Raw genomic sequence first — 25,659 nt, 5'->3', positions numbered from 1 at the left:
GGGTAGAGATAATAATAAAAGCTTTTCCAGAGTTGAGGAGAGACTGCCTTAGTTTGAGGAAGCCACTAAGTCACAAGCATAAAAAATAAAAACAAATCTACACTCAATAGTGAAAGTATAAGCAAAGGGAAAGAAGATCTTAAAAGCTATCAGAGGGCTTCCCTGGTGGCGCAGTGGTTGAGAAGCTGCCTGCCAATGCAGGGGACACGGGTTCGAGCCCTGGACTGGGAAGATCCCACATGCCGCGGAGCAGCTGGGCCCATGAGCCACAACTACTGAGCCTGCGCATCTGGAGCCTGTGCTCTGCAACAAGAGAGGCCGCGATAGTGAGAGGCCCGCGCACCACGATGAAGAGTGGCTCCCGCTCGCCGCAACTAGAGAAAGCCCTCACACAGAAACAAAGACCCAACACAGCAAAAATAAATAAATTTATTTAAAAAAAAGCTATCAGAGAGGAAAGATAGACTACCAAAAACTAGACTGACAGCACACTTCACATAAGCAACAGTACTTACCAGAAGATTATTTGCTGAGTATAAATTCTGGTCGACCCAGGTTTATAAATTCACCTAGATTATTATTAATAGTTCAGTAGGGGGCAGGGGTGACATTTTCAAATACACGAAGACTGAAGAAAGCTTACTACTCATGCATGGACAATTTGATTTTGTTTTCCACAATTAAGATAGGACTTTTTATGATTAAAACAGCACAGTAGAAAAAACGAACAATGCAGAAAGTTATAAAGAATAATTATATTATGAAGAACAATTTTTGTCAACAGGAAGGAGATTGAACCCAGAAGAAACAAGTAGAGTTTAAGAGCAAAATTCCTGGCAAAATGATAGTAATATTGGTCAATTATTCAATTTAAGTGGTGCTAATTTGGGGCTATTTAAAAACTAGATAGAACTAAAGTGCTGGACAGAAATGACATGGAAAATTGCAAGGGGAAATGCTGTGTTCAGGTAAAGTGATGTTGATAAATTTGGGGGGTTGATAAATATGTTTTAAAATGATAAAATAACTATAAGATAGAACATAACTTCTAGAATAGAAGAGAGGAAAAAATAGAGACCAAAGAAATTGTAATGGTGACATTTCAAGCACTAACGGGAAAGGTTTTATTATTGGATGTGTATATGTGTATATATGTGTGTATGTGCTGGATGCCAAAGGTCCTCTGATAGCTCAGAAATCTATTTCCATGAAGCCCATATCCTAATTGTAAATCTGAAACAAATTGTAACACCTGCATAGGCTCAGAATGGCAGTTTTTCCACAGTCCTCTGTTGTAGCAAGTACAATTGCACATGTTGCTGCAGCCAACTGATTCTTTATCTCTGAGAAACCAGGCTGCAGGTGCCGCTAGGGGCCCTTTTACATCCTTGTTTTCTGGTCAGTTTTCAAGGGAGTCCAAGGTCTCCTTTTTTCTTGTGTAGCCGGGCTTGTTTTCTAGAGAGCTGCCATCTTTTACATTGATTTCCATCTAAAGATATTCACTATCCATTGACAATAAAGATAATGTATGCCTTTTAGAGAGATCTCTGTCTACGGCGCTTTCCAGGTTCAGCCTTCATGGAGGGGGGCACAGGGCAACACACACACACACACACACACACACACACACACACACACGATGATCTGTTCTCTCATCTTCTTTCCAAAATGATTAACAAAGTACTTTTCTTGCGTATGTGACTCTTCAGTGTTTTTCTCCTGCATTCTGCAAGCCTTTTCATTCAAACTAGAGGTGACATGTTCCCTGTAGGCTCCTACTTTTTCCCGAGCTGGTATCTGATCTCTTCCACTTATCATAGTCATAGATGTGTTCTAATTTTCCTAAATTAGGGATTCTTACCCCTGTCTTTTAACACTTTATCATACATCAGTTTCCTCTAAAACATTTTGTCAACATAACAGTTACGTGAAAAACGGAGGTTACAAAAGAGCATGCATAATATCTCATTTTAATTGAAAAAAAATGTGCGTCAGCGGAGAAAAAATTGTGAAGGGCTGCTCACCAATGTATTAACAGTGGGTACGTATGTTATTGTAGAATTACGTGGAATCATCATTCTTCCTGCATTGTTTGTTTTTTTCTATAGCAAGCATGTATTACTTTTATAATCACAAAAAAAATCCTATCTTAATTGTGAAAACCAAAACCATTGCATCAGGGACAGCATTCCTTGTTCCACAACTTGGGAGAGACTGGGATGACAAAGGCAGGTGGGCAGTACGGAAGTATGCAGTGCCTTGTGAAATAATATACATTGTGGTTTGGGGAGCTACCTGAAAAAAAATGTTATTGCCTACTTTGTTTTTCCTATTCAGTTGCAGTTAGGTTTATCCTAGGAATAGGCTCACAGACGTGTTGCAGTGGTGGCCACAGACATATTATGGCATGGTAAGACCAATGTGGAATTTGAGCATCTTGTGAATTACTGGACCACAGACTAGGGAGCAAGTCTTAGAAGAGACACTCCTGATCCCCTTACCCTGCTCTAATTTTTCTCCACCCGCCACTACTCAGAACTTATCATCTCTATATGTTACTTGATCTCCTTAAAAACAGTTCATTGTTCATTTCCTGTCTCTTACTCCAAGAAACTAAACTCCAGGGCGAGGGCAAGGATCTCTGCCTTGGTCAGTGTTGTCTCTCTAGCGTCTGGCACACAGTAGGTGCTCAGTAAGTATATGTGGAAGGAAGGAATACATGCTAAATGGTTCTCTACGTGGCGAGAGGAGTGGTAACCCTGAAGGTAGGGGAACAGCATGAGCAGAGATGAGAAGGCAAGAAAGGAGATAGCATGGATACGGGGCCATGAGGAGCCTGACTTGGCCGGCAGGGAGGGCCCTTCAAGGTTAAGTGTTAGCTAAGTTGGATGGCTGGGCTGGGGAGAAATGATGAAAGGGACTTGAAAATCAAACAGGAGAGAATCAAAGTAAGGAGGGGGCACACTCAGGGCATGTACTGAGAGCAATGCAGGATTTTCTAATGTGGCGTTAAGTCAGGGCTCTGGCATTGATACAGAGGAAATGGTTTCTCACTCTGAATTACTCTAAAGGGAAAGTGGACGCTGGTACAAAATTTGGAAAAGGAGTGGGCTAGATTGTTTCTTTTATTGTCTGTCTGTGATAATATTACCCGAGTCAAACATTCAGGGTTTAAAGGCTTTGAATTCGGAATCATTTTCACTTCAAACCACCTGACAATGCCAGACAGCTATACTCGTACAGAAACAGAAGACTTAAGGAGATACAGACCCTTTTTAGGCTCATCTGAAACTCTAATTAAATGAAATGGATCTGTGCCTCGAGCTTAGCTCTGGTTTTTTTTCGTACAGTGCATTCCAGAGGCACATTGTGAATATGTATTTGAACATTTTGGTGGTGCTCATTTGTGATGAGTATGGATAGAAATGGAATTCACTCAGTATAAAAATGTTTACATGCTACAGTGAGCACGCCTCTGCTGTTTCTGAAAAGAGACAGCATGCCTTTTTGCTTAGTCCAGCTTCTGAGGGTGGCATGTCAGGGAGCTCCCCCGGCCATGCAGAAACCCTGAGTTATACTAGAAAATGGAATTTGCAGTTAGGATGGGCAGAACCGAGACCGTGTCTCTGTTCCAGAAATGTGCATAGCTCTTATAAGATTTCCAAGCTGCATGAAGAATTATTTCAGTCCTCATATTATCTTTGATTTCTGGCCCTAGGGGATTTTATATTTTAAATATTGCTAGATTATTCTAAAGAAGACCCAAGATAGTGGTTGCTGGGAAACAATGCAATGGAATATTCTAGAATTGAAAAGGAGTCTGGTCTGAGGAGTTCTAGACCAAGAAATGTATTTTTTCCTTGAGCCTACCCCCTGACATCCTTGCCTGAAGGGAAGGGAATAGATTCTCTGAGCCTAGGAGGGAGCTTCTTTCCTCCCTCATCATGGAACACTTACTTTTAAGAAGTGAAGAGGGAGAAATGGTGCAATGATAGTGGCTTAAAGTACCTTCACCACCCTCCCACCATGTACATAGCAATTCATCTTGGAAATGTTTCCAGAGACATGGACAAGGCAAGCGCCCATCCTTCCATATCATATTTTATACGGTAGAATCTAGAACTGGTGCTTTTGAAACCCTACCTTCCCCAATTTTACCCAGTGACGTAGGTCTGGGGCATTTAAGTCGTGGCTTTAAAGGTGATCATCTACTCTTGTGTTTAAGAATTATTTGGAGTGAGAATCAGGAGAGATTAGATGTTGATGGGGAGTGAAGACGTTCTGAATGCCAAAGAAGGGATGATAGAACAAGAACAGAGAAACACTGAACCTGAAAATAGGATTGTCAGAGCAGTGTGTGGTATAAGTCTCACAAGGGGACTGTGGCAATCTGACAAAAGTTGGTGGTCAGAATTTATCACTGCTCTCGATAAAGAGCAGAAAAATTCATTGCATCCACATTTTCTCCTCTATATAGGATGGCTACAGAACCCACACACATGTTTGTTGCTGTATCTTTTGAAGTCTTCAAAGGCGTGGTTTTGCTTTTAATCATACATTAGTGAATGTTGGAACAGCAATTTCTTTTTTTTTAATAGCTCTAAATGTGGCATCTTAAGTTCGAAAGAGCCAAATACATTTCTAGGGTTGGTCATCCCTAGACTCCTGGGGCAGAAGCAGGAACAGGAGCAGGTTTGGACTAAAAAGACAGAGTTAATGAGGAAGGACTGAGGAAGCGACATATTTCGTTCAGTCATATCCCACCATTTGCATTGTTCAAATAGAGGATTGCCAAGAGGCAGGGACCAGCTCTAGTATTATGTCACCCATGAACTCACTGATCAGACGGAGCCTGTTTTTCATCTTGACACTGACAACAGTTTATGGAAAAAAAGCAGAATATAGCAGCTCTTAGAGCATTTTTAAAAGCGCACCAAGACCTTCTCATATTTCTGCAATGGAGACAACTGGGCTTGGGAATGGTGAGCATTCACTCGGCTTTCTCCAGAGGAGATCAGGAAAACACTTGCGTTTGGTCAGGAGCAGAATATTTCCCTTTCTGACTTGCTTGCTGCCCAAGTTTAGGGAACACTGAGGAATTTTAGGGACAGCCTGAGGGACATCTGTCTATGGAGAGCTGGCCTTCTTAACAACGGTTCCCCCAAATCAATGAGACTAAACAGTTTTAGATGTAATTTGAGTCTGTCTATTGTACACCGACCATTACACTGTCTGGATATTGATGGACAATCTCCTAGCATCTTGACTGCAGAGTCATGGGTGGGGCATTAAAAGAGTCAGTATCCTGGTGAATTCAGATACAGTTATCCCAGTGCATGAATCTTCTTTTCTTCTACTCCTGTTTGAACTTTCTGAGCTCAATGGGAGCCCTTTGTGCATAATGTGATCAAAAGACAAGGACTGTGGGAGCCTGCAGACCTCTTTAGGGAAACCTCAGATCCCCATTATGACTTTGAATTTGTTTCATGAATATCTGCCACTCAGAACACTTGGCCTCTCTCCTTTTTTTTTCTTTTTTTTAATAAGCTTTGCCATTCTTATTTCTTTTCTTTTTTTGGTTTTAAATTTTATTTTTGCCTGCATTGGGTCTTTGTTGCTGCACGCGGGCTTTTCTCTAGTTGCGGCGAGCAGGGGCTACTCTTCTTTGCAGTGTGCGGGCTTCTCATTGTGGTGGCTTCTCTTGTTGTGGAGCACAGGCTCTAGGCGCGCGGGCTTCAGTAGTTGTGGCACACAGGCTCAGTAGTTGTGACACACGGGCTTAGTTGCTCCGCAGCATGTGGGATCTTCCCGGACCAGGGCTTGAATCCGTGTCCCCTGCATTGGCAGGTGGATTCTTAAGCACTGCGCCATGAGGGAAGCACTGCCCTCTCTCCTTTGATTATGGAAATCTCCACAAAACCTCTTCTGGCTTCTCTGCACCACACTGATGTAGCTCCCATCTCTTCAAACTACTTTCAGCACCCAGGATCTGGACAGCAACATTTAGAGGTTGCTTCTGTTCCGGTTTGTGACCTCTGTTTCACATGAATTCCTTTTATTTCTATAACTACATCACAAACTTCTTAGGAGCTAGAACCAAATCCTATATTCTCTTTCAGCTTCTAATATGGAAGACTGACTGAAAGATGAATGGATAGATAGATTGGTAAGAGGAGCTTAGGAACATCTAATAAGAATGAATCTGAGGGCTTCCCTGGTGGTGCAGTGGTTGAGAGTCCGCCTGCCGATGAGGGGGATGCAGGTTTGTGCCCTGGTCCAGGAAGATCCCACATGCCATGAGCGGCTGGGCCCTTGAGCCATGGCCGCTGGGCCTGCGCGTCCAGAGCCTGTGCTCTGCAATGGGAGAGGCCACAACAGTGAGAGGCCCGCGTACCGCAAAAATAAATAAATAAAGAATGAATCTGAGAGTTTGTGAAGTGTTCTTTCTGATTGCACAAAGTCATAAGCAGGTGGGGGAGATTCACATTTCCAGTTGGTGAGGATCACCTATTCTGCTTATTACCATTCCCTTCAGAAACCCTCTCACCCTCCCACCTTCCCTTATTACTTATATACACCACACTTAAAATTGGAGGCATAACCTTGTTCAGGAATCTGCAAAACAGGAACATGGTAATGAACTCTTGTTGCTGCTATAAACTTGATGAATGGCTTGTGGTGGAAGGGCATTAAATGGCAATCTCAGTCCAGTGATTAGCTCTGTGGCATTCTTCCCTTGGAACTCATGCAGACCAACATAACTTTCATTCTGCTCCAGGTGTCCTGTGAGCTTCGTTGATTGTGCCAGGAATGTTTCTTGGCCTTAGCTGGAAGGGTAAGGAACAAAGAAGGTCTCTTTGTTTCTTTCCAGCATTCCCACTGCCTTCCTCCATCTCTCTTCCCCCAACCCATATCACTCATGACTCTGGCTGTACTTGATCTTGAATGAAACGTGTGCTACCTTGACCTACACTGTCCCTTTGACCTGTGTCCACTTCAGACTTCAAGGACATAAATGCCTGTATTCAGTCTCCTACTTTTTGCCTGAGATACACATATCCTTCTGCCACAAGAAGGAGTGCTGAGGCTCAATTTGCCCAGATGAGCCATACAATGGGTTTGCTCCTGAAATAGTTGTAAGTGAATGGCAATTTTCAGTGTCCAGCAGTGTTTCCAGAGTACCGGTAGAGGGACATTCAGAAACTGAGACAATACTTTCATGAGTGACTAATTATACTAAAAAAATGAGGACGGTTTGTACTATTAAATGTGATCTAACAGTGACAAAGAAAATAAGAAAACTTTTTCCCATTACCTGTCATTTGGTTATAGCAGTGGAGCATGTTTATGCATTTGTTCTGTGCTTTTCTTTAATTGATTCATGTGTATTTTATCGACAACTACACTAGAGCAGGGATTGTGGTCCATTTCTCTTGAATCCTCCACCATACACCTCCTTACACAGGACTAATATTTTTTTAGATCTTATAACTCCTTCTAGACCGGACTAGCGGTGTTGGTATCACCTGGGAGCTGGTTAGCACTGCAGAATCTCGGGTCCCACCCAGACCTCCTTCGTCAGACTCTCCATACGAGTTAGATTCCCCAGGTGATTGTATACACATTAAGATTTGAGATGCCATGATGAAGGAGACACTTAGTAGGAGGTCATAAAATGCTCACTGCATTTAACTAAAAGAAAAATCCTTTCTTACAGAGATGAAATGCTGTGTCTTGGCTAGGAAGTTCTGGTTGAATCTACATGTTACTAGAACGTTAATTCCAAGGAGAGACAAAGGGGAGTAGGCGAAAACAGGAAGAAGAAAAGCCAATAAATATAGCTGACTTAGGAAATTTCCATTAAAAAATGATGTTTTGATGAAATAGCATGGGCCAGTTGTTAATAATGGACCCACCGTATTAGAGCATTTCCTCTTTGGCATGAAAAAGGCCAGTTTTGCACTTGGATTTTCAGTTCTTGGGCCAGACATCCATCCATTCCTAGGGCGTCTTTTTTTTTTCCCCCCCACTGCCAAGTGCTCAAGACTGAGTGGAAAGTATGAGAAATGCTGAGCACCTGTATATAAAGTTTGTGTACTTGGCAGAAATATAAGGGTTACTTTTTTCTTCTGACTTGGACACTCTGTTACTATCCTACACTGATATGACTGTAAGACTCTCAAGATGTAATTTCTCTTTAATAAATGAGAGACAGCATTGCAAAAAGCAAAGCATTATATGGAGAAAACGCACGGCGTGTGGCATCTGAGAAATCCCACCTCTATCACTTCGTAGTTGTTGATCTCAGACCAGTCACCAAACTTCTCTGAATTTCATTTCCTCACCTGTGAGGTGGACTCAAATTCTTGCCCCAGCTGCCAGTGAAGGGTTGGTGTGTGAGATTAAATAAGCTAATAGGTGTACGAGGCAGTTTTGAAGTTGTAAAATAGGAAACCGATGCAAAGCTATTCAAACTACTGCTACGAATAAAATGGACGAGGACTCTGTGACTCCTACTTCACTCCATTAGAGAACAAGATTATCACTGTCCTATATCATTTATTATTTGGACTCCTTTTGTTGCATTCCTAGATATTACAGAATAATAGATTACTTTGTGAACATGAGAGTCAGAAAGCCTGGTTTTCAGGTTTCACCATCCCAGCCCTACCCTTTATTAGATGTGTGACATTGGGCAAGTCACATAACCCCTTTGACTTCAGTCTTCTTTCTGTAAAATTGGGATGATGAGGTTATGGTAATTAAATAAGAGAGTGCATGTAAAGTGGCTTATCTCAGTTTCTGGCAACATAATCACTCAACAAATGACAGCCGATTGTTGCTGTTCTCCTTGAGAACTCCTGGAGAGCAGGGACTTTGTATCTTCATCTTTCTTGCCCAGAACATCTAGCAGTGACTGGCACACAAGCTTCCTCAAATCATTGCTCATCTAATTAATGTATTTTGTGACTCAAGAAGAATTTGTGGCATTTTGGGCTGATCGATGGATTATGTTTCTCTGAGTTCGCCTGGTCTCTCTCAAGGTTGCTCACAAATAGAATAGACCAAACACAACCGCATATACACCAGTCAGAGGAGGTGTCCCCGGCTTGAGGAAGCATGTTAGCTCTACGGGCCTCATCCTCACAGGTGTTCAGGGAGTGATGGAAGTCACAGTCATTTACTCTGTGAACCCTGAGAAATCACTTGATGGACTAGCTGGTGTCGTCCATCAGGCTGCACTTGTCTTGAGTACTTGACTGAAGCCTATAAACCTCTTCTCTTTAAAAAGCTCCAGCCAGTGATTTCTGATTTGGCCTCATTTCCTTGAAGTTAGTGAAGAACTTACCCTCGATGCAGGATTTTTTGTTGTTGTTACTGTTATGGAACTTGGTGCTGCAGTAAACCACCATCCCTTTTCCCCCCAAAGCAACTGTCTGCTTTCCTAAATGGAAAGTCACATCTTAAGTGTTTTATCTGATTGGACTGAGAAGTTATATGTGCATATGAAGAGAAGCAGGGAAGACAGTATAAGGGGACGTATAAGGGGACACATTTTAAACAAATACGTGAAGACTGGAACCCCAATTTTTAAAAATTTTTTTTTTGTGGTACGCGGGCCTCCCACTGTTGTGGCCTCTGCCGTTGCGGAGCACAGGCTCCGGACGCGCAGGCTCAGCGGCCATGGCTCACGGGCCCAGCCGCTCCGCGGCATGTGGGATCTTCCCGGACCGGGGCACGAACCCGTGTCCCCTGCATCGGCAGGCGGACTCTCAACCACTGCGCCATCAGGGAAGCCCAGAACCCCAAAATTTTAACATTCAGTAAAGGAAGAACAAAACAGACACCAGCCTGAGTTCTCCACCTGGTGTCAGACCGTGAGGGGGCCCATTCTCAGTAGATGGAATCTTGAAGGCACTAATGTTTGTGATTACAGGAAGCTCATTTTTCCCTCAAATTTCTGTTCATGTACACATGGACTTTGCAGTGCAAACAAGTAAGTCAGTCTAGATGTGATTCTTCAGGTATTAAAGCGAATCTCCTTAAGCGCATGTGCCACATTGACTAAAATCCCACCATTAGCGATTCAATCCTTTGGAAATGGCATCACCCACTTCATGGCTTTTTAAAAAGGCAAATTGTCTTGGAGTATCTAATTCAGAACTCCTTAGAATTTCAATGCCATTACATTATTCAGGTGTTGTTATCGTTACTGGGAAAGAAGAATGAAGAACAAGATAAAAAAGATACTGAGAGCCTGATTTGGGGAAGAGGTTCTGAAAAGTTGGGAAAGGACCACAGGGGCAGAGATGACAAATTCACAAACTTTGCCTGCCATTATCTTTCCAGTGTGCCCAGTCCCATGCTAGGTGCGTTGGAGAGGAATATGAGAAGAGAGAAAGGCAAAATCTGTAATCAGTGTGTAGTTGAGCTGAGACACCGTGAATGGGAAGCAGAGCACATATGCTGTCTTTATAATTCATACCTTGCATTTGTATGCACTTTTAACTTTTCAAAGCATGCTCACATCCAGGCACAAATTACATGTTTGTGAAACACTTGGCATCAACAATTGCTATCTCTGTGCCCAGACTCTCTCAGAATCTCAGACCCACTGGGGTGGTTAACTTCCGCTTTATTCATTTAGGCTCCTCTGGCATTTGTCCCTCACTCTTCTGCTTTTTCTCTCTGCCTGTTTAACCTCTGGAATGGTTTGAACTGTAAAACCCCATCTCTGATCATTCAGTTTCTGTGTAGGCTCTAGCTGGAGTGGATCTGAGCACCGCAGAAGAGGTTTCTGGAGTATAAGATTCAGGTAGTTTGTTTGTTACGGGTGGTGGGCAGGCAGGTGGGGGTGTGTCCTATCCGAGTCTTTTCCTGCTTAAGGCATCTTATTAAGTCATAAACAGCCCAGATGGATGTGGTTGTGATGGGCATGGGCTAAATGAGGAAATAAAAATAAATAGTTTGTGCATCGATCGGAGCTTGTGTTTAGATTGCATCTTTTTATTTTAATACTACTCTATTAGAAAAAAAATCTAGCAGGAGTCTGTAGGGCAGAGCCACGAGGCTATTTTTCACTTGAGTGTTATGCTACCTTAATTGTGTCTTCTCTGGGTAGACACAAACAATGAGTTACTGGCAGAGAGAACAAAAAGGCCAGTTCATTTTCTGGTATATCCGTGAGCCCTGACAAACATAACACATTTGAAGGTCTTTCCCACAGCTTGCCTTGTCAAGAAAGGTCCGAAGGGCAAGCAGAAGTCTTAAAAGAAAGAGAAGATGACATTGCTTGGGTGTTGATTAAGAAATGGAAGGAGATTGTATTTGATGGTAAGCCAAACGTCTGGCTTGAGGAAACTCTGTGAAGTCTTGCCACCTGTAAGCTTTAGCTGCTGAATTAAAGGCAGCGAGCAGAGGTCACCAGGACCGTGAATGCCTTAGAGCATCAAGTAGCCAAGAGGCTGGAGGAGCCTAGAGATGGAAGATGGTAATGAGGGCATATCTGTGCTTTCCAAGCAAGGGAGCATCTACAACATACATACTATACATACATACTATAAGCTCGCTAGTTCACAGTGGGGGCTATGGACTGAGTGTTGATGTCTCTCCCCCCCCCACCCCAAATTCATATGTTTAGGCCCTAATTCCCAGTGTGGTGGAATTTGGAGATGGGGACTTTGGGAAATAATTGGGTAAGATCATGGAGGTGGAGCTCTCATGATGGGATTGGTGCCCACATAAGGGGATAAAGAGACCAGAGCTCTCTCTTAACCATGTGGAGATACAGAGAAAAGGCAGGGAGTGGGTTCTTCCACTTGGACTTCTAATCTTGGACTCTTAGAACTGTGAGATTTAAATGTCTGTTGTTTAAGCCACCCAATCCAGTATTTTATTACAGCAGCCTGAGCTGATTAAGTCAATGGGGCTCTCATCTGTATTCTTTCAGTATTGCCTTTTTTGGAATCTCTTCCAGCAAAGGAAACCCTACTCTACCTTCACGGATAAAACAGAAGGGACTGAGATGTGGACAGTTGCAATGAATATAAGGTTGAAGGCATCCATAAAGTTACTAGATCTCAGGAACTCTGTTTCCTTTATCAGACCCCTCCCCACCATGCACGCATAGAAAGAAATCAAAGTGAAAACAAGCGCAAAAACAAAACAAAACCAAGTATATAAATGCAAAGCTAATAAATTATTCTCTTTTCTTATCTGGTCAGCTATTAGATATTGTAGAGTTTATTTTGAGGACCCACCTAGAAACAGTTGAAAATAAAGAGACTTAATGGAAATACTAAAACCACATCAACCCAAAAAGTGACAAGAAAATGGCTTCTTGTGTTCTTGGTTGAAGCAGTAAATACAACAAAAATACTTACTTTCAGAATATTTATGGAGAACAGGAAATGAGATAAGGACTTTCACCTTCTAGACACTAACTCATGTTTGACCTGGGTCAATAATGACAACTTAATTGGTCCAACTTTTACATTTCCCGACTGCTGACTAAGTTAATTTGCAACTTAACAGGCAGCCCAGTTTGCAAAGCCTTGAACTAAAGCCAGTCTCAGCAGGATCTTTACCCAGAAATGAGTTGGTATACTGAAACTTAAAGGTGAAAAAAAAATTCCAAGAAGAGGTTTCCTCTCCTCTACGACTGTCCCAGGAGAGGTTTCCTCTCCTCTATGACTGTCTCCTCTAGCCTCTAGGTTCTGGTTTATGGCAATTCCAAGTGTTTAGGCACAGAAATCCTCTCTTCTAATTTTAAATGACATCAAAGGAAGCTTTCACAGCCTTAATCCTCCCCTTTGTCGCCTTTTACTTTAGTAGAATGATTCTGGAAAATGGTAGATGCCAACAAAAAGGAAGCCTGGTGTAGCCGAAAGAACCAGATTACCTTGGGTTCAAATCCTAGCTTCCCTGCAAAAGAACTCTCTGATGCTAGTTGACTGCTTACCTTTTCTGAATGTCAGTATCCCTGTCTATAAAGTGCAGATTAACTGAAATGTATTTAAAACACCTGGCCCCAAATAGGTGCTGAAAAATTGTTGATTTTAGACAATCAGCTTCATTTATTGAAGTGTAATTTAACCAATAATACTATTCACTCATTTTAACTCTTCCAGGAGTTTTTTTTTTACAAATTCATATATTTTGTAACAACCATCACAATCAAGATATAGAACATCTCCATCAGCCTTAAAATTTCCTTTGCAGCCCTTCCCAGACAATCCCAACCATCACCCTTGGCCCCAAGTACTGATGTGCTTCCTGTCACAATAGATTTGATATTCTTTCTTCAAGTTTCATGTAAATGGAATTATTTGCTGTATGGTGTATTCTTTTGTGTTTCGCTTCTTTGCCTTAGTAGAAATGCTTGAGACTCATCCATGTGGTTGTGTCGGTAGTTTATTCCCTTTTATTACTTATTCATACTCTGTTGTATGAAGAGAACATAATTTGTTTACCCAGTGACCTGGTGATGAGTACTTGGATTGTTTTTAGTTTGGAGCTATTATGAATAAACTCTGTTATCAACATTCTTGAACAAGTCTTTGTGTGGACATATGTTTTCATTTCTCTTGGATAAATACTTCATAAGGAACTGTCAAACTGTTTCCCAAAGGGGTTGTACTATTTTGCTGTCACACCAGATACATACGAGAGTTCCAGTCACTCTGCAGTTTCACCAAAGCCTATGTTGTGAGTCTTTAATTCTAGCTATTCTAGTGGGTATGGGTATGTAATGGTATTCCTTTAAGGTTTTAAAATTCATTTCTGTAATGGCCACTAATATTGGATATCTTTTTATGTGCTTATTGTCTATTTGTGTATCTTTGGGAAGTATCCATTCAGATCTTTTGCCTATTTTCAATTGGATTGTTTATCTACTTATTTTTCACTTTTAAGAGTTCTTTATATATTCTTAATACAAGTCCTTTTTCAGAAGCGTGTTTTGGAAATATTTTTCTCCCCGCCTGTGGCTTGGTTTTTCATTTTCCTGATAGCTGTTCTTTTGAAGAGCAGAGATTTTATTTTCACTTCATCAAAATAAAATCTGATCTTATGCTTTTTGTGTCCTATTTAAGAAACGTTTGCCTATCCCGAGATTGTGAAGATTTTCTCCTACATTTTCTTCTAGATGTTTTAAAGTTTTAGCTTTTACATTTAAGACTATGATCTGTTCAGAGGTAGATTTTGTATATGACATGAGGTAAGGGTCGAGGTTTATTTTTTTTTCCCATGTGAATACCGAGTTGATTCAGCACCGTTTGTGGAAAAAAAGGATTCTTTCCTTATTGTAACCAACTCTTTCAAGACACAGAGGATGAGGGGACATTTCCCAACTCATTTTATAGCACCAGTATAACAAAACAAAACAGAGCAATTATAAGAAAAGAAATATACAGGCTAACATCTCTACAAATATAGACACAAAAATTCTTAACAAAATATTAGTCAATCAAAATCTGTGTGTGCAAGTGAACTGTAACAAATCCAAGTCAGATAGTTAGTTGCTCAAAATAACCCATGTAATTTCCATCACGCTCACTATGACACTCAAACTTTTCCCCGTGGCCTATAAGGTTCTCCATGACCTTACCCCAGCTTCTTCTATGACCTCATCTCCTACCACCTCCCCTCTGTTTGTTCTCCTTCAACCACGCCATGTAGATACACTGTACGTGTTGTGGTGAATACTCTTTCTACAAATTGGATTCAGCCTTAAATATCATCCACTCAGTAGCTTTCACCTGTGAACGTACGTTAGCATCATCAAGGGAGTTTTAAAAAATGATCAATCCTTGGCCCTACCCTAGACAGATAGAATGAAAAATCCCTGGAAATGACAGTCAAGCTTGTGCATTATTTTTTAAAATAAGTTTTTAGAAGTTCCCCGGAGGATTCTAAAGTACAACCTGAACCTCATTATCACTTTTTTTTTTTTTTTTTTTTTTGACCTGGGATTCAGATCCCCTCTTCCCATTCAGAGGTCCAGCCACTCCAACACTGGCCTTCAGTTCTTTATCAGGAGCCTGTAGAATCATCAGCCTTTCCTTCTTGCTTTATTTCAGTAAGTGGGACTCAAGGCTGCTTTGCCCATTAACTCTCAGAATCACAGACGGTCAGAGTAGGAACAGACCTAAGGAAATGTTAGGGAGGCAGAGCAGGTTGGAACCCAAATTTTCTAGCACCGGTGCCATTAGTATTTTAGTTACCTGACTTATTTCCTTTCCCTTTATCTGTGCTGAGTGAGCCCGAAGGACTGAGAATTGGAGGATATCAGCCTTTTTAGTGTGCTTGCAACCGTTTTCATTCAATAAATGTCTTCCTCTACAAGTCCCTCTATTAACTTTTCTTCCCCCAGTGATCTGGGGGTGGAGGCTGGAATGTCAGACTAGTAGTCTCATTTTCATATGCGAATAAAGCACTTGATTATACTTTTTGTCCTTATGTTATCATGAATATTTCAGATGAATTTTATATGGTTCATATTTATGGTTTGGGAGCTGTTTCACATTTTGGCTCCTTGCCGTCTCATCTGCATATACCACATCTCAGCTGATGTTGATTGGTCTCATTTACATATTCATCATGCTCCTATTTTCAAAGATATTTTATTATACGCTGGCTTTTCTTCCCCCTCCAGTGTTACAATAGCACGTAGATGTGTTTTTAAATTGCACTCATATCCATACATAACTTTTCTGGTTACCATAAATCACCACATTGTCACCTCCTCCCCCCCACCCTATTTAGTGTAGTCTTCACACTTTATACCAAGCTGATATATGACTCCAAGATAATTAAAGATAAGGTAAACAGTTTACAGTGCACTTTGAAAAGCCACTTCACACTGCAGAGAGTTTAATGATTTCCTTCTCCCCCAGTCAGTCCCAAAGCAGTGAAGAGTCAGGAGGTTCGAGAGAGTGATGCTGAGGAAAGCTAAGGTGTGACAGTGATCATTTCATTTCTATTGGAGAATCTCCTGCTCCACTTCTACCAAAAGACTCTGTTCCCTCTTGACTTCTTATAGAAGCAGAGGCGGGTGGGTTCAGCTGGATTAATGAAAGATGGATTAGCATGGATTGGGGCAGAGTTACTGGATTCTTCCAATTATTCTAACAGGAGGAAGGGGGAAGAATCAAACGTAGCAAATCCCCAACTACCCAGGTCACAAAGCCCTCTCTCTTCTGGATGAGAAGAGGACTAATTTTCTTTTTAGACATTCATTGCTCCCAACTACCAGCATCTAATCTCCACTTTTTTTTTTTTTTTTCTTCAGCAGTGGCCTCAGTTTTTGTTTGTGGATCTCCCTCCCCCCATTCCAAATCCATGTGGTTGGGGTAGGTGTTCTCACCTCTAGGTATGGAGCCCGTTACCCAGGCCACAGCCAATTTGAACATTACATTCTCTTAGCTGCAGTGGTTGGTCCAGGGATGGTTGTGTGATCTAAGCAAGTCAGACTTAAATCTTAAGACTTTTATGGGATTGAGCAAGAAAAAGGGCAGCACATTCCCCCTGAATAGAACCTGAGATGATGTTTGAAGGCAGGACTGCTACTGCTTTCTTGCCACCAAGGGTGGGGCTCAGGGCTGGAATGAACATAGTGAAGGGAGACCAGAGAGAGGGGGAGAGGCCGAGTCCTAAGGACCTTGAACCTGAATAGAGCTGTTTCTAAAGCCATTCCTTCTCGCTGACCATCAAGTTAAATGAGCCATTAAACTCCCTTTTCTTCAGCCTGTTTGAGGTTTATTTTCTTTTGCCCTCACACAACAGAAAGAGTCCGAACAAATACAATGTTTGTATCACTTATTTTGCACGTATTGTCCTGTACATTTTTGTCCTGGGTTTGATTTTAAACTATAGCCATGTAAGTGCCTAGATCAGAGCAGAGTCTCAGCCAGTGTTTGTATGTCTGTTAACTCCACCATCAGTTATCATTATCATTCCTACGACTTAGTATTTTCTTGTTATATCTGGGTATCTTCTTTCTCCAACTACTTATATTTTTTCATTTTTATTTGTGCATTTATCAGATATTTATTGTGGGTACCTGACTCTGTGTGAGACATCATGGATCCAATAATGAGTAAAAGCAATCATGTCCTTGTGCTCATGGAAATTACAGTCCAATAGGGGAGTTAGAGATTAATTCAAGTAATACATAAGTAAGTGTAAGAGTGTTAAAATGAGAGTCACCACCTAGAGTCTAGTGGTGATATGAGAGTGTATTATATTAGCAGGAGGTTTTGTCCTAGTTGGGGAGGTCGGGGGAGCGTTCCTGGGCAAGTGATACTGGTGTCAGGGTCTGAAGAATGAGGAGGAACTTACTAAATTAAGAGGGCAGAGTGGAAAGGAAGTTCTAGTCAGAAGGAGCAAGCAAGGCCCATGGTGGGCTGCATAACATGGTACGTTTTATGAACTGAAGAAGAGCCAGTAGAGCAAAGGACAAAACGTGAGCAGTCTAGTTTCTTTTTTATGTTAAGAGCAGCAGTAAGGTATGGAGAGAGAGAGAGAGAGAGAGAGAGGGAGAGAGACGAGCGAGAGAGCACGTGCGTGTGTACCAGGTGCACCAGGTGTTGAAGGTGACATGATTAGGTATGAATTTAGAAAATTTCACTCTGGTTGCTGTGTAGAGAATGGATGAGGGCGAGGGGAGAGCATGCTGGTGGATGGGGAGGCACAAGTAGAAGACTGGTGCAGGTTTCCAGGACAAGATAATGGTAGCTGGAGAAGGAGACAAGCGGATAGATTAGAGGTGAAGCCAGGAGATAAAACAACAGGACTTGGTGTTGTACTTAGTACAAAGTTAAGTTACACTCTGACCTTGCTCTGAAAGAACAATCTTAAGGATCTGGAAAAACGTGTAAACTCCAAATGCAATCTGATAAATACGCTATTGCTACTACAAGCACGAGATTATGGTTTGGAAGCACTGGGAGAGTTCTGGAAAGGCTGTACGGGGATTGGGGGGTAAACATTTGCTCTGGCTCTTGGGGGAAAAGCAGGCTTCTACCAAGTGGAATTTTAGGCAGAAGGACAGCATCTATATAAGACCGGTGTGAAAGTGTATTTGTTCACTTGTTCATTTATACCTTCACCTGCACCTATTTTTTTGTCTACGTGCCAGGCATTGTCCAAAGAACCAGCCCTCACATTCTAAATAAGCAATATGATGTCTGGTAATGGTAGTGCTTGGGAAATGGCAAATCTTCCTACCTGGCAAAAGTGTGGGGTATACTGTGTATGACTGTGTATGGTGGGAGATAATGAGCTTTGATTTCTGTGTCAGAGACTTAAGACTGAAACCCATAGCAGTGATGGTCCCTAGAGGGACCCAAAGTCCCTGCAAGGGACTTTGAGCAGAGCGGGTCTGGAAGCAGAGTGGTGGGAGATTGGAGCTGGGGCAGGCAGAGCAGCCTCACACAGTAGGCTATGCAAGTGACTTTAAACCTCATAGCTGCAGGAGTAGGATGAGGACAGGGTTCCAGAGATAGTTTTGAGAGGGAGTCAATAGAACTGGAAGAGCACCTGCACAGAAGAAAGAGAGAAGGCACATGAGTCAAGGGAGACTGAATTTTCTTGCTTGGGAAGCTGGACAGATGGTGATGTTATTCATTGGGCAATATGGGAAGATGAGAAATTTAAGGGTAAAGATAATGAGTTTGTCTGGATATGCTGAATTTGAGGCACTTGTGGTTCACTTAAGGGTAGATATTGAGGACTCCCTCCATTTCAAAACAAGAATTACGGCCTCAGAAGAGAGGTGGGGTTTGCAGATGAAGGTTTAGGAGCCCCGGTAGTAAGATATAATTGATAAATAATAATGAGGATGTGACTATAAAAAAAGAAAATGGCCAAAACTGGCACCCTGGAATATCTGAACTTTTGAGGAGCAACTGAGGAAAAAGAAAAGGGACAGAACTGGTTATGGAGTAGTCTGGAAGGTTCAGAGGACAGGCAGGAGGATGTGGTGTCACCGACGTTAAAAGGGGAAAGAGTATTGAGAAGGATGGCATGAACGGTCAGTGTAATCAATGGCTACCTATCGGTTAAATACTAAGAGGACAAAGTAGAAGTCATTAGTTCTGACAGTTTTGGTATTGTTGGGACCTTTGACAGAGTAATTTAGTGTTAGAGAATTTGTGGTTGAATAGCAAGAGGACAGGCTGAGGAGTGATTGAAAGGAAAGGATAGAGAGGCAGTGAACACGGGCTGCTTTTTCAAGAGTGGCAGTGATGGGGAAGAGAGAGGATGGTAGCAGGGAAGGAAAGCAGGATTTATCCAGAAAGCTTTCTCCCCTTCCTTTTAATAAGGATATGTGAAACTGGGCCACATGTGCAGAATGAGTGAAAGGGATTTTGTGATTTGTGAAGAGGGAGATATTGAAGAGGAAGCCAATATTTATTAAGTTCAGAAAACTGGTTAAAAACTGGAGGAAGAACATAAATGAAGAACATAAATGTGGAAAGGAGATGAGAGCTTATCAGTGACCAAGAATAGGAGGTGAGACAATGGATGAAGGTGAGCCTAGGAACTGAAGGGTACAAATAGTCTGTTCAGAGTTCAGTTCGGTACTGGGTTCTCTGCTCCGGAATGTTTTGGAAATCTTAGGACATAAACAGTATTGAAAACATAAGATTAATTTTTCTGGCATCTGTGGCAGTGCAGGCTGACTAATAAAGGCATGAGGTAGAAATGGACAACCTGTGTCTGAGGAGGTTGAGTTTCTGAACCAGCTGTTCTGTCTCTGGTATTATTGCTATGTCAGCTCAGATCAACTAGCTATCGCCAAAGGAAGGTCTCATGGTAGCCTGAGTACCCAATGAGAGGTCAGCCACATTTGCTGGATTGAATTTATTAAGGTGAATTATTTGTGGTACCTGGGATTCCTGTCTTTAGAATTATTTCTACATAATTACAGAACTTTTGTGGGGGGAGACCTATCCAATAGTCACCTAGTCTCTTAATTCCAGGCAGGGCAATGGCTGATCCATCCAGGAATACACCTCGAGTCAAAAGCTCTCCAACTCTGTTCCTTCCCTGTTTTCCTTGGTGAGCTCTGCTCAGATGAGTGCCCCATCTCCCAGTTCCTGTGCATGTTGAATGTCTTCAAGAATTGTAAACATTGAAGACTCAGGTCTTAAACTGGGCTCTCATCCAACTGGGAGAAGCTTGCGCATAGAAATTAGAGATCACATAAGCTACTCCCCCCTTTAAAATCTCCTCCCTTAATACACAGATGAGGAAGCCAAGGTTCTGAGAGATAAGGTGATTTGATCAAGGTTACACAGTAAGTTTATATTAAAATTAACACTCAGACCCAGGATTCTGACCAACCTCCTCTAAGCAGTTGGCATAACTGCTCAAACACATTGCCACTCTCTCTGCTTTGTGTTTCTTTCATTAATGGATTTCTTTCTCGCTTCCTCAGACCTGGGCAAGTGTTCTTTTTAAAAGTGCAGTGAAAGAACCAAGACAAAAATTGAATGACTTAAAGGAGAAGCTTATATAACTGGGGGGTGGGGGTGGGCGTTGCTTTATTCTTATAATGAAAAAAAACATTCTTTTCTGTGTAATCCATCTGTATTACTGTACTTACTGTCATTAAGTTCTAGATTCTGGCTGTGGTGAAAAACACTTTTCCCATCCCTAAAAGCCTAGGGGATGGGATCAAGGACCTTCAAAGGCAGGGTGGGTTACCTTAAGCATGAAAGAATTTGCTGTTTTTTCTTACTCTACCCTACTTTGAGAAAAGCCTATTTGGGGAAACTCCTACATTACACTAGCCCAGTAGAAAGCGAGTGTTCACATTAACAAAGTCTCCTCTTTTCAAAGGAAATCGCCCTCAGTGCTCTAAACTTTCCGAATACTTTTGAATGTTTATATATCACTTACCACTTGTCAGCATGGCTTAGGACCAAGAAGTCCAGAAAATCTCTAAAGCACAAATGTTAGGCCCTGCTGTCAATTAAAAATTAATCAGAGTTAATAATAATTAACTCTATTAATAGTTAATTAATAGAGAGGATCTCTTAAAAAGAATGGATGTCAGCAGAGAAAATAGGCTTTGATTTATAAAACTTTCACTCACAGGTACTTTGGGAGCAACACCTTATACCAAAAAAGTGAGAATTGCTTATGCTGATTTCAGTGGCCACATGCTGAAAGACTTCACACTACTGTTTAGGACCTGTGGTAAGGAAATACAATGGGACAAGGTGCAAAACCTTCGCTTAGTGTGTTATTCTGGTTCCTAAGCACAGAGAATCGTGCTAGACGTGGTCTGAGGTTGCTGCCCATAGCCCATGTGAAGCATTCACCCACTGCTCAGGTACATACATTTTCTCCAGGTCCCCAAATCCCGAAAATGCTCCTTTTGGGATGACTTGAAGCTTGGTGAGAACAAACCTCCTGAAAAGAGAGTGGACAAAAAATATCACAACCTATCCATTCATTGGTAAGGCATCGATTGCCTAATGTATAATAGCAGATAACAGCCAAGGTATACCGACTGCTTGCCATTTAGTAGTGCTTACGATTGCTTCTCCATGGTCTCTTTTCACCCACACCACAAAGCAGTGATGTTGGCAGTATTGTTATCCCCATTTTGTATAAGAGGAAACTGAGGTTGAAGGAGGTTAGCAAACTTACCCAGGGTCACATGGCTAATATGTGGCAGAGCTAGGATATGAACCTTCTTGTCACCACTACTCCATTTGACTCCTACAGCCCTGTGAGGCCGCTTCTCTTTTTCTATTCCAACTCCCAATACCTCCTCCCTATTATCCTTCTTAGCTGACCTTGCTTCTTACTTCGGAGAAAATGAAACCAGTAGAAAAGGACTTCCTTATGCTCTCACACGGCTCCCAGCCATCCTCCCACCTGTACCTGGGCTTTATATACCTTGCCTTCCCTCCTGTTACCATGGGTGAGCTCTCCAGGGTCCTGACTAAAAACAGTCCCTCCAACCCCTGCCATATCTCTTTCCTTGTCTTGTAGTGAAGGTAGCCACTACAGCAATTCCCCCCTTTCTTTCATACATTTCCTTCCCATCAGTATACAGACATGCCTTAATTTCTCCCATCTAAGAAAAGTCTTAACCTCAGCCACCTTCAGCTTTTGCCATTTTCTTCTGCTTGAAATATTTGCCTCACACCTGCCTCAAAATTCCTTCCAATGGCTCCGCATCTCAGTCAGGAAAAAAACCCTCTTGTACTGTGTTGACCAAAAGGTTCATTCGGTTTTTTCTGTAAGGTGGCTCTAGTAACACTTAGTTGTCTTTAACTTCATTCGAAACAATTTTGTTAGATTGTATGTGACAGCTGTCCTATCAGCGTGCAATGAAAAAGAAGACTTATCAAAATTGGTGAATTTTGGTGTGGCCATTTTGATATTGAAGATGGAAGAAAAAAAGCAACATTTTCGGCATATTATGCATTATTATTTCAAGAAGGGTAAAAATGGGACCGAAGTGCAAAAAAAGATTTGTGCAGTATGTGGAGAAGGTGCTGTGACTGACGGAACGTGTCAAAAGTGGTTTGCGAAGTTTTGTGCTGGAGATTTCTCGTTGGATGATGCTCTATGGTCGGGTAGATCAGTTGAAGTTGATAGCGATCAAATCGAGACATTAACTGAGAACAATCAATGTTATACCATGAGGGAGATAGCCGACATACTCAAAATATCCAAATCAAGCACTGAAAATCATTTGCACCAGCTTGGTTACGTTAATCACTTTGCTGTCTGGGTTCCACATAAGTTAAGTGAAAAAAAACCCTTCTTGACCATATTTCTGCATGCGATTCTCTACTTAAACATAACAAAAACATTCCGTTTTTAAAACAAATTGTGACTGGCGATGAAAAGTGGATACTGTACAATACTGTGGCACAGAAGAGATCATGGGGCAAGCGAAATGAACCACCACCAACCGCATCAAGGCCAGTCTTCATTCAAAGAAGGTAATGTTGTGTATATGGTGGGATTGGAAGGGAGTCCTCTATTATGAGCTCCTTCCAGAAAACCAAACAATTCCAACAACTGCTGCTCCCAGTAGACCAACTGAAAGCAGCACTCGATGAAAAGCATCAGGAATTAATCAACAGAAAATGCATAATCTTCCATCAGGATAACGCAAGACCGCACGTTTATTTGATGACCAGGCAAAAATGTTACAGCTTGGCTGGGAAGTTGATTCATCTGTTGTATTCACCAGACATTGCACCTTGGGATTTCCATTTATTTCAGCCTTTACAAAATTCTCTTAATGGAAAAATTTCAATTCCCTGGAAGACTGTAAAAGGCGCCTGGAACAGTTCTTTGCTCAAAAAGATAAAAAGTTTTGGGAAGATGGAATTTATGAAGTTGCCTGAAAAATGGCAGAAGGTAGTGGAACAAAAGGATGAATACATTGTTCAGTAAAGCTGTTGGTGAAGATGAAAAGTGTGTCTTTTATTTTTACTTAAAAATCAAAGTCACATTTTGGCCAACCCAATATATCACGGCCTGCAGGACCCTATAGGATCTTCCCACTCCCCCTTCCCGTATATCCTCTAACCTCAATTTTGACAGCTCACACCATTGCTTATCTCATTCTCTTCACAGTAATCTCTTGCTATTCTTTGTACATGCCAGGTTCCTTCTTGCCTAATATTTCTGCATTTGCAATTCTCTCTTCCTGGAGCATTCCTCTCTCAGATATCCTTCTTGCTTGCTCTTTCCTCCAGCTGCTTACTCACATGTCACTTTCTCAGTGAGGCTTTCCCTAACCACCCTATTTAAAATGACAATTTTCCCAACTTAGTCCCTTAACCCCTTTCTTCATAGTACTTCTGACATGTTACACTTTATATTATCTATTTATGTATTCATATACTTATTTATCTTTTACCCATAACTAGAATGCAAGCTCTGTGAAGGGAGGAATTTTTGTCTGATTTGTCTACTGTTGTATACCAAATGCCTAGAACAGTGGCTGGTACGTGACACATATTCAGAAAAACATTTCTTGAATGGCTATTGAAGTCTGAGAGTTCAAGGCTTGAGGGTAGAAGTACAAGTGACTCTTTGGGAATCTCTACAGTGGGAATACTATTTCTTCCTCTCCCTTTCCTCCCTCCCACTTTCTCTTACTTTGCAATTGGTTAATAGGGAGTTGGTTTTCCTTCCACTTTAATCCTTCCTTCTGCAAGGCAGTCTGTCAGTAGGAATTCAGTACTGTGGACTTGGATAGTTTCACAAACTTTCATTGCTTTTATTCCTATTATTTATTGGTATTAGTGAAATTCCCATTTCACATAAAGTTATTTTTCAGGCAAACAGTTCTTTTCTTCCACTTTGTTTGCCTTTGGTCACCATGTGCACCAGCTCCATGGTGAGGAATCATGAAAGAGAATCCTGTGCACTTTTCTCGCTCTGGAGGAGTTTATATACATGGGAAGGCAAAAACAGAAGCCTTGGAATCACCAGGAAACAGATGTGGGATATAGTTGATGTAATAACTATAGATGTTATACAGGAATGAAATGAGAAATATCCCAAAGTACATAAATATATAAGAGGAAGATTGGAAGGAGTGGGTGAATTTGAGCCTGGGTCTCGGAACTATCAGATCATACTAAAAGCATAGTCTCTGTGAAACTATTGGATCTAATTTAGGATTGAGTATCAATCCTAAACAGTATCAACAGTATCAATCCTAACAGTATCAACTTCTAGAACACTCATCTGAAAAGAATCAAGGTCAGTTCATAGTCTCTTAATGTACTCAATCTTAGTTAACATCGACAAGTTCCTTTTGTTCCTATTTATCACAAGACAGAAGAATGATGAAAACAAATTGGTAAAAGCAAATAATAAAATTGCTTTAAACTACCCAATCAGTCTAAAGTTTCAAGGGAGTTGAAATATTAAGGTAAATGTTAGTTAATAAGATGTGCAAAGAGTAGAATCTTGGATAATTGACTCTATTTAATAACAGGTCAACTAGATAGTTCTTTTTGGTTCAACTCCAATAGCAGGCACATTTTCTAAAAATTTCAACATCTGTGCCTGTATTAAGTGGTTCAAACTAATTAATGTAATTAAATGTTTTTGAAGATTGAAAGTCTTGACTTCCATTTCCTGAAATGCTATAAATTAGATAACCTGAAGATATTTCCACCAAAGATCACCCAGAAATTGTCTATAAAACATAACCACTATTGTTTTAATTGCATAGCTGAGCTTATTAGAAAATATAAGAAATTCCTAGGGTCCTACAGTAGAACAACTGAAAACCAGATGGAACCTTGAGTTGTGAATGTAAACAGAATTCTAAGAGGGTAAATTGAAGTCAGTGTATTTGGGGGGGTGGGGAAGAAGGGAGGAGTGGGGAGAGGGTTGTCTGGACTTGGTAGACAAGGAATTTGTGTTTTGATGCCCAGCTGGTACATGAGATGAAACATGGATGATGGAATGCAAAGATCTGTTTCTGTGTGTCATTTGTCTGTCTCCCTAGCTACCTGCCTACCTACCTATCACATGTGCATTCTAGAAAGAAAGATACATTTTCTGTCTAGAAAGAAAATGGAGAACAGGCAACTTTCAATGAAATAACATGTGGATAATTTCCAGAAATTATGAAAGGCATAAATCCTCAGATTCAGA

The 25,659-nt window shown here is 41.3% G+C and overlaps 1 protein-coding gene across 2 annotated transcripts in view; it reads right to left on the bottom strand.

Moving 5' to 3' along the window:
• FSHR (follicle stimulating hormone receptor) overlaps nucleotides 1-25,659 on the bottom strand; it is a 163,198-nt gene that overhangs the window by 75,381 nt on the left and 62,158 nt on the right. For both annotated transcript variants that reach the window (XM_019942510.3, XM_019942511.3), the window contains exon 2: nucleotides 21,352-21,423. In XM_019942510.3, coding sequence (XP_019798069.1) covers nucleotides 21,352-21,423 — 72 coding nt within the window. The remainder of the gene's footprint in view (nucleotides 1-21,351; nucleotides 21,424-25,659) is intronic.

Source organism: Tursiops truncatus, chromosome 14, assembly GCF_011762595.2.
Source record: "Tursiops truncatus isolate mTurTru1 chromosome 14, mTurTru1.mat.Y, whole genome shotgun sequence".
NCBI lineage: Eukaryota > Metazoa > Chordata > Mammalia > Artiodactyla > Delphinidae > Tursiops > Tursiops truncatus.
Note: the sequence above shows the minus strand (reverse complement) of the source record. Positions and strands in the feature narration are given on the sequence as shown.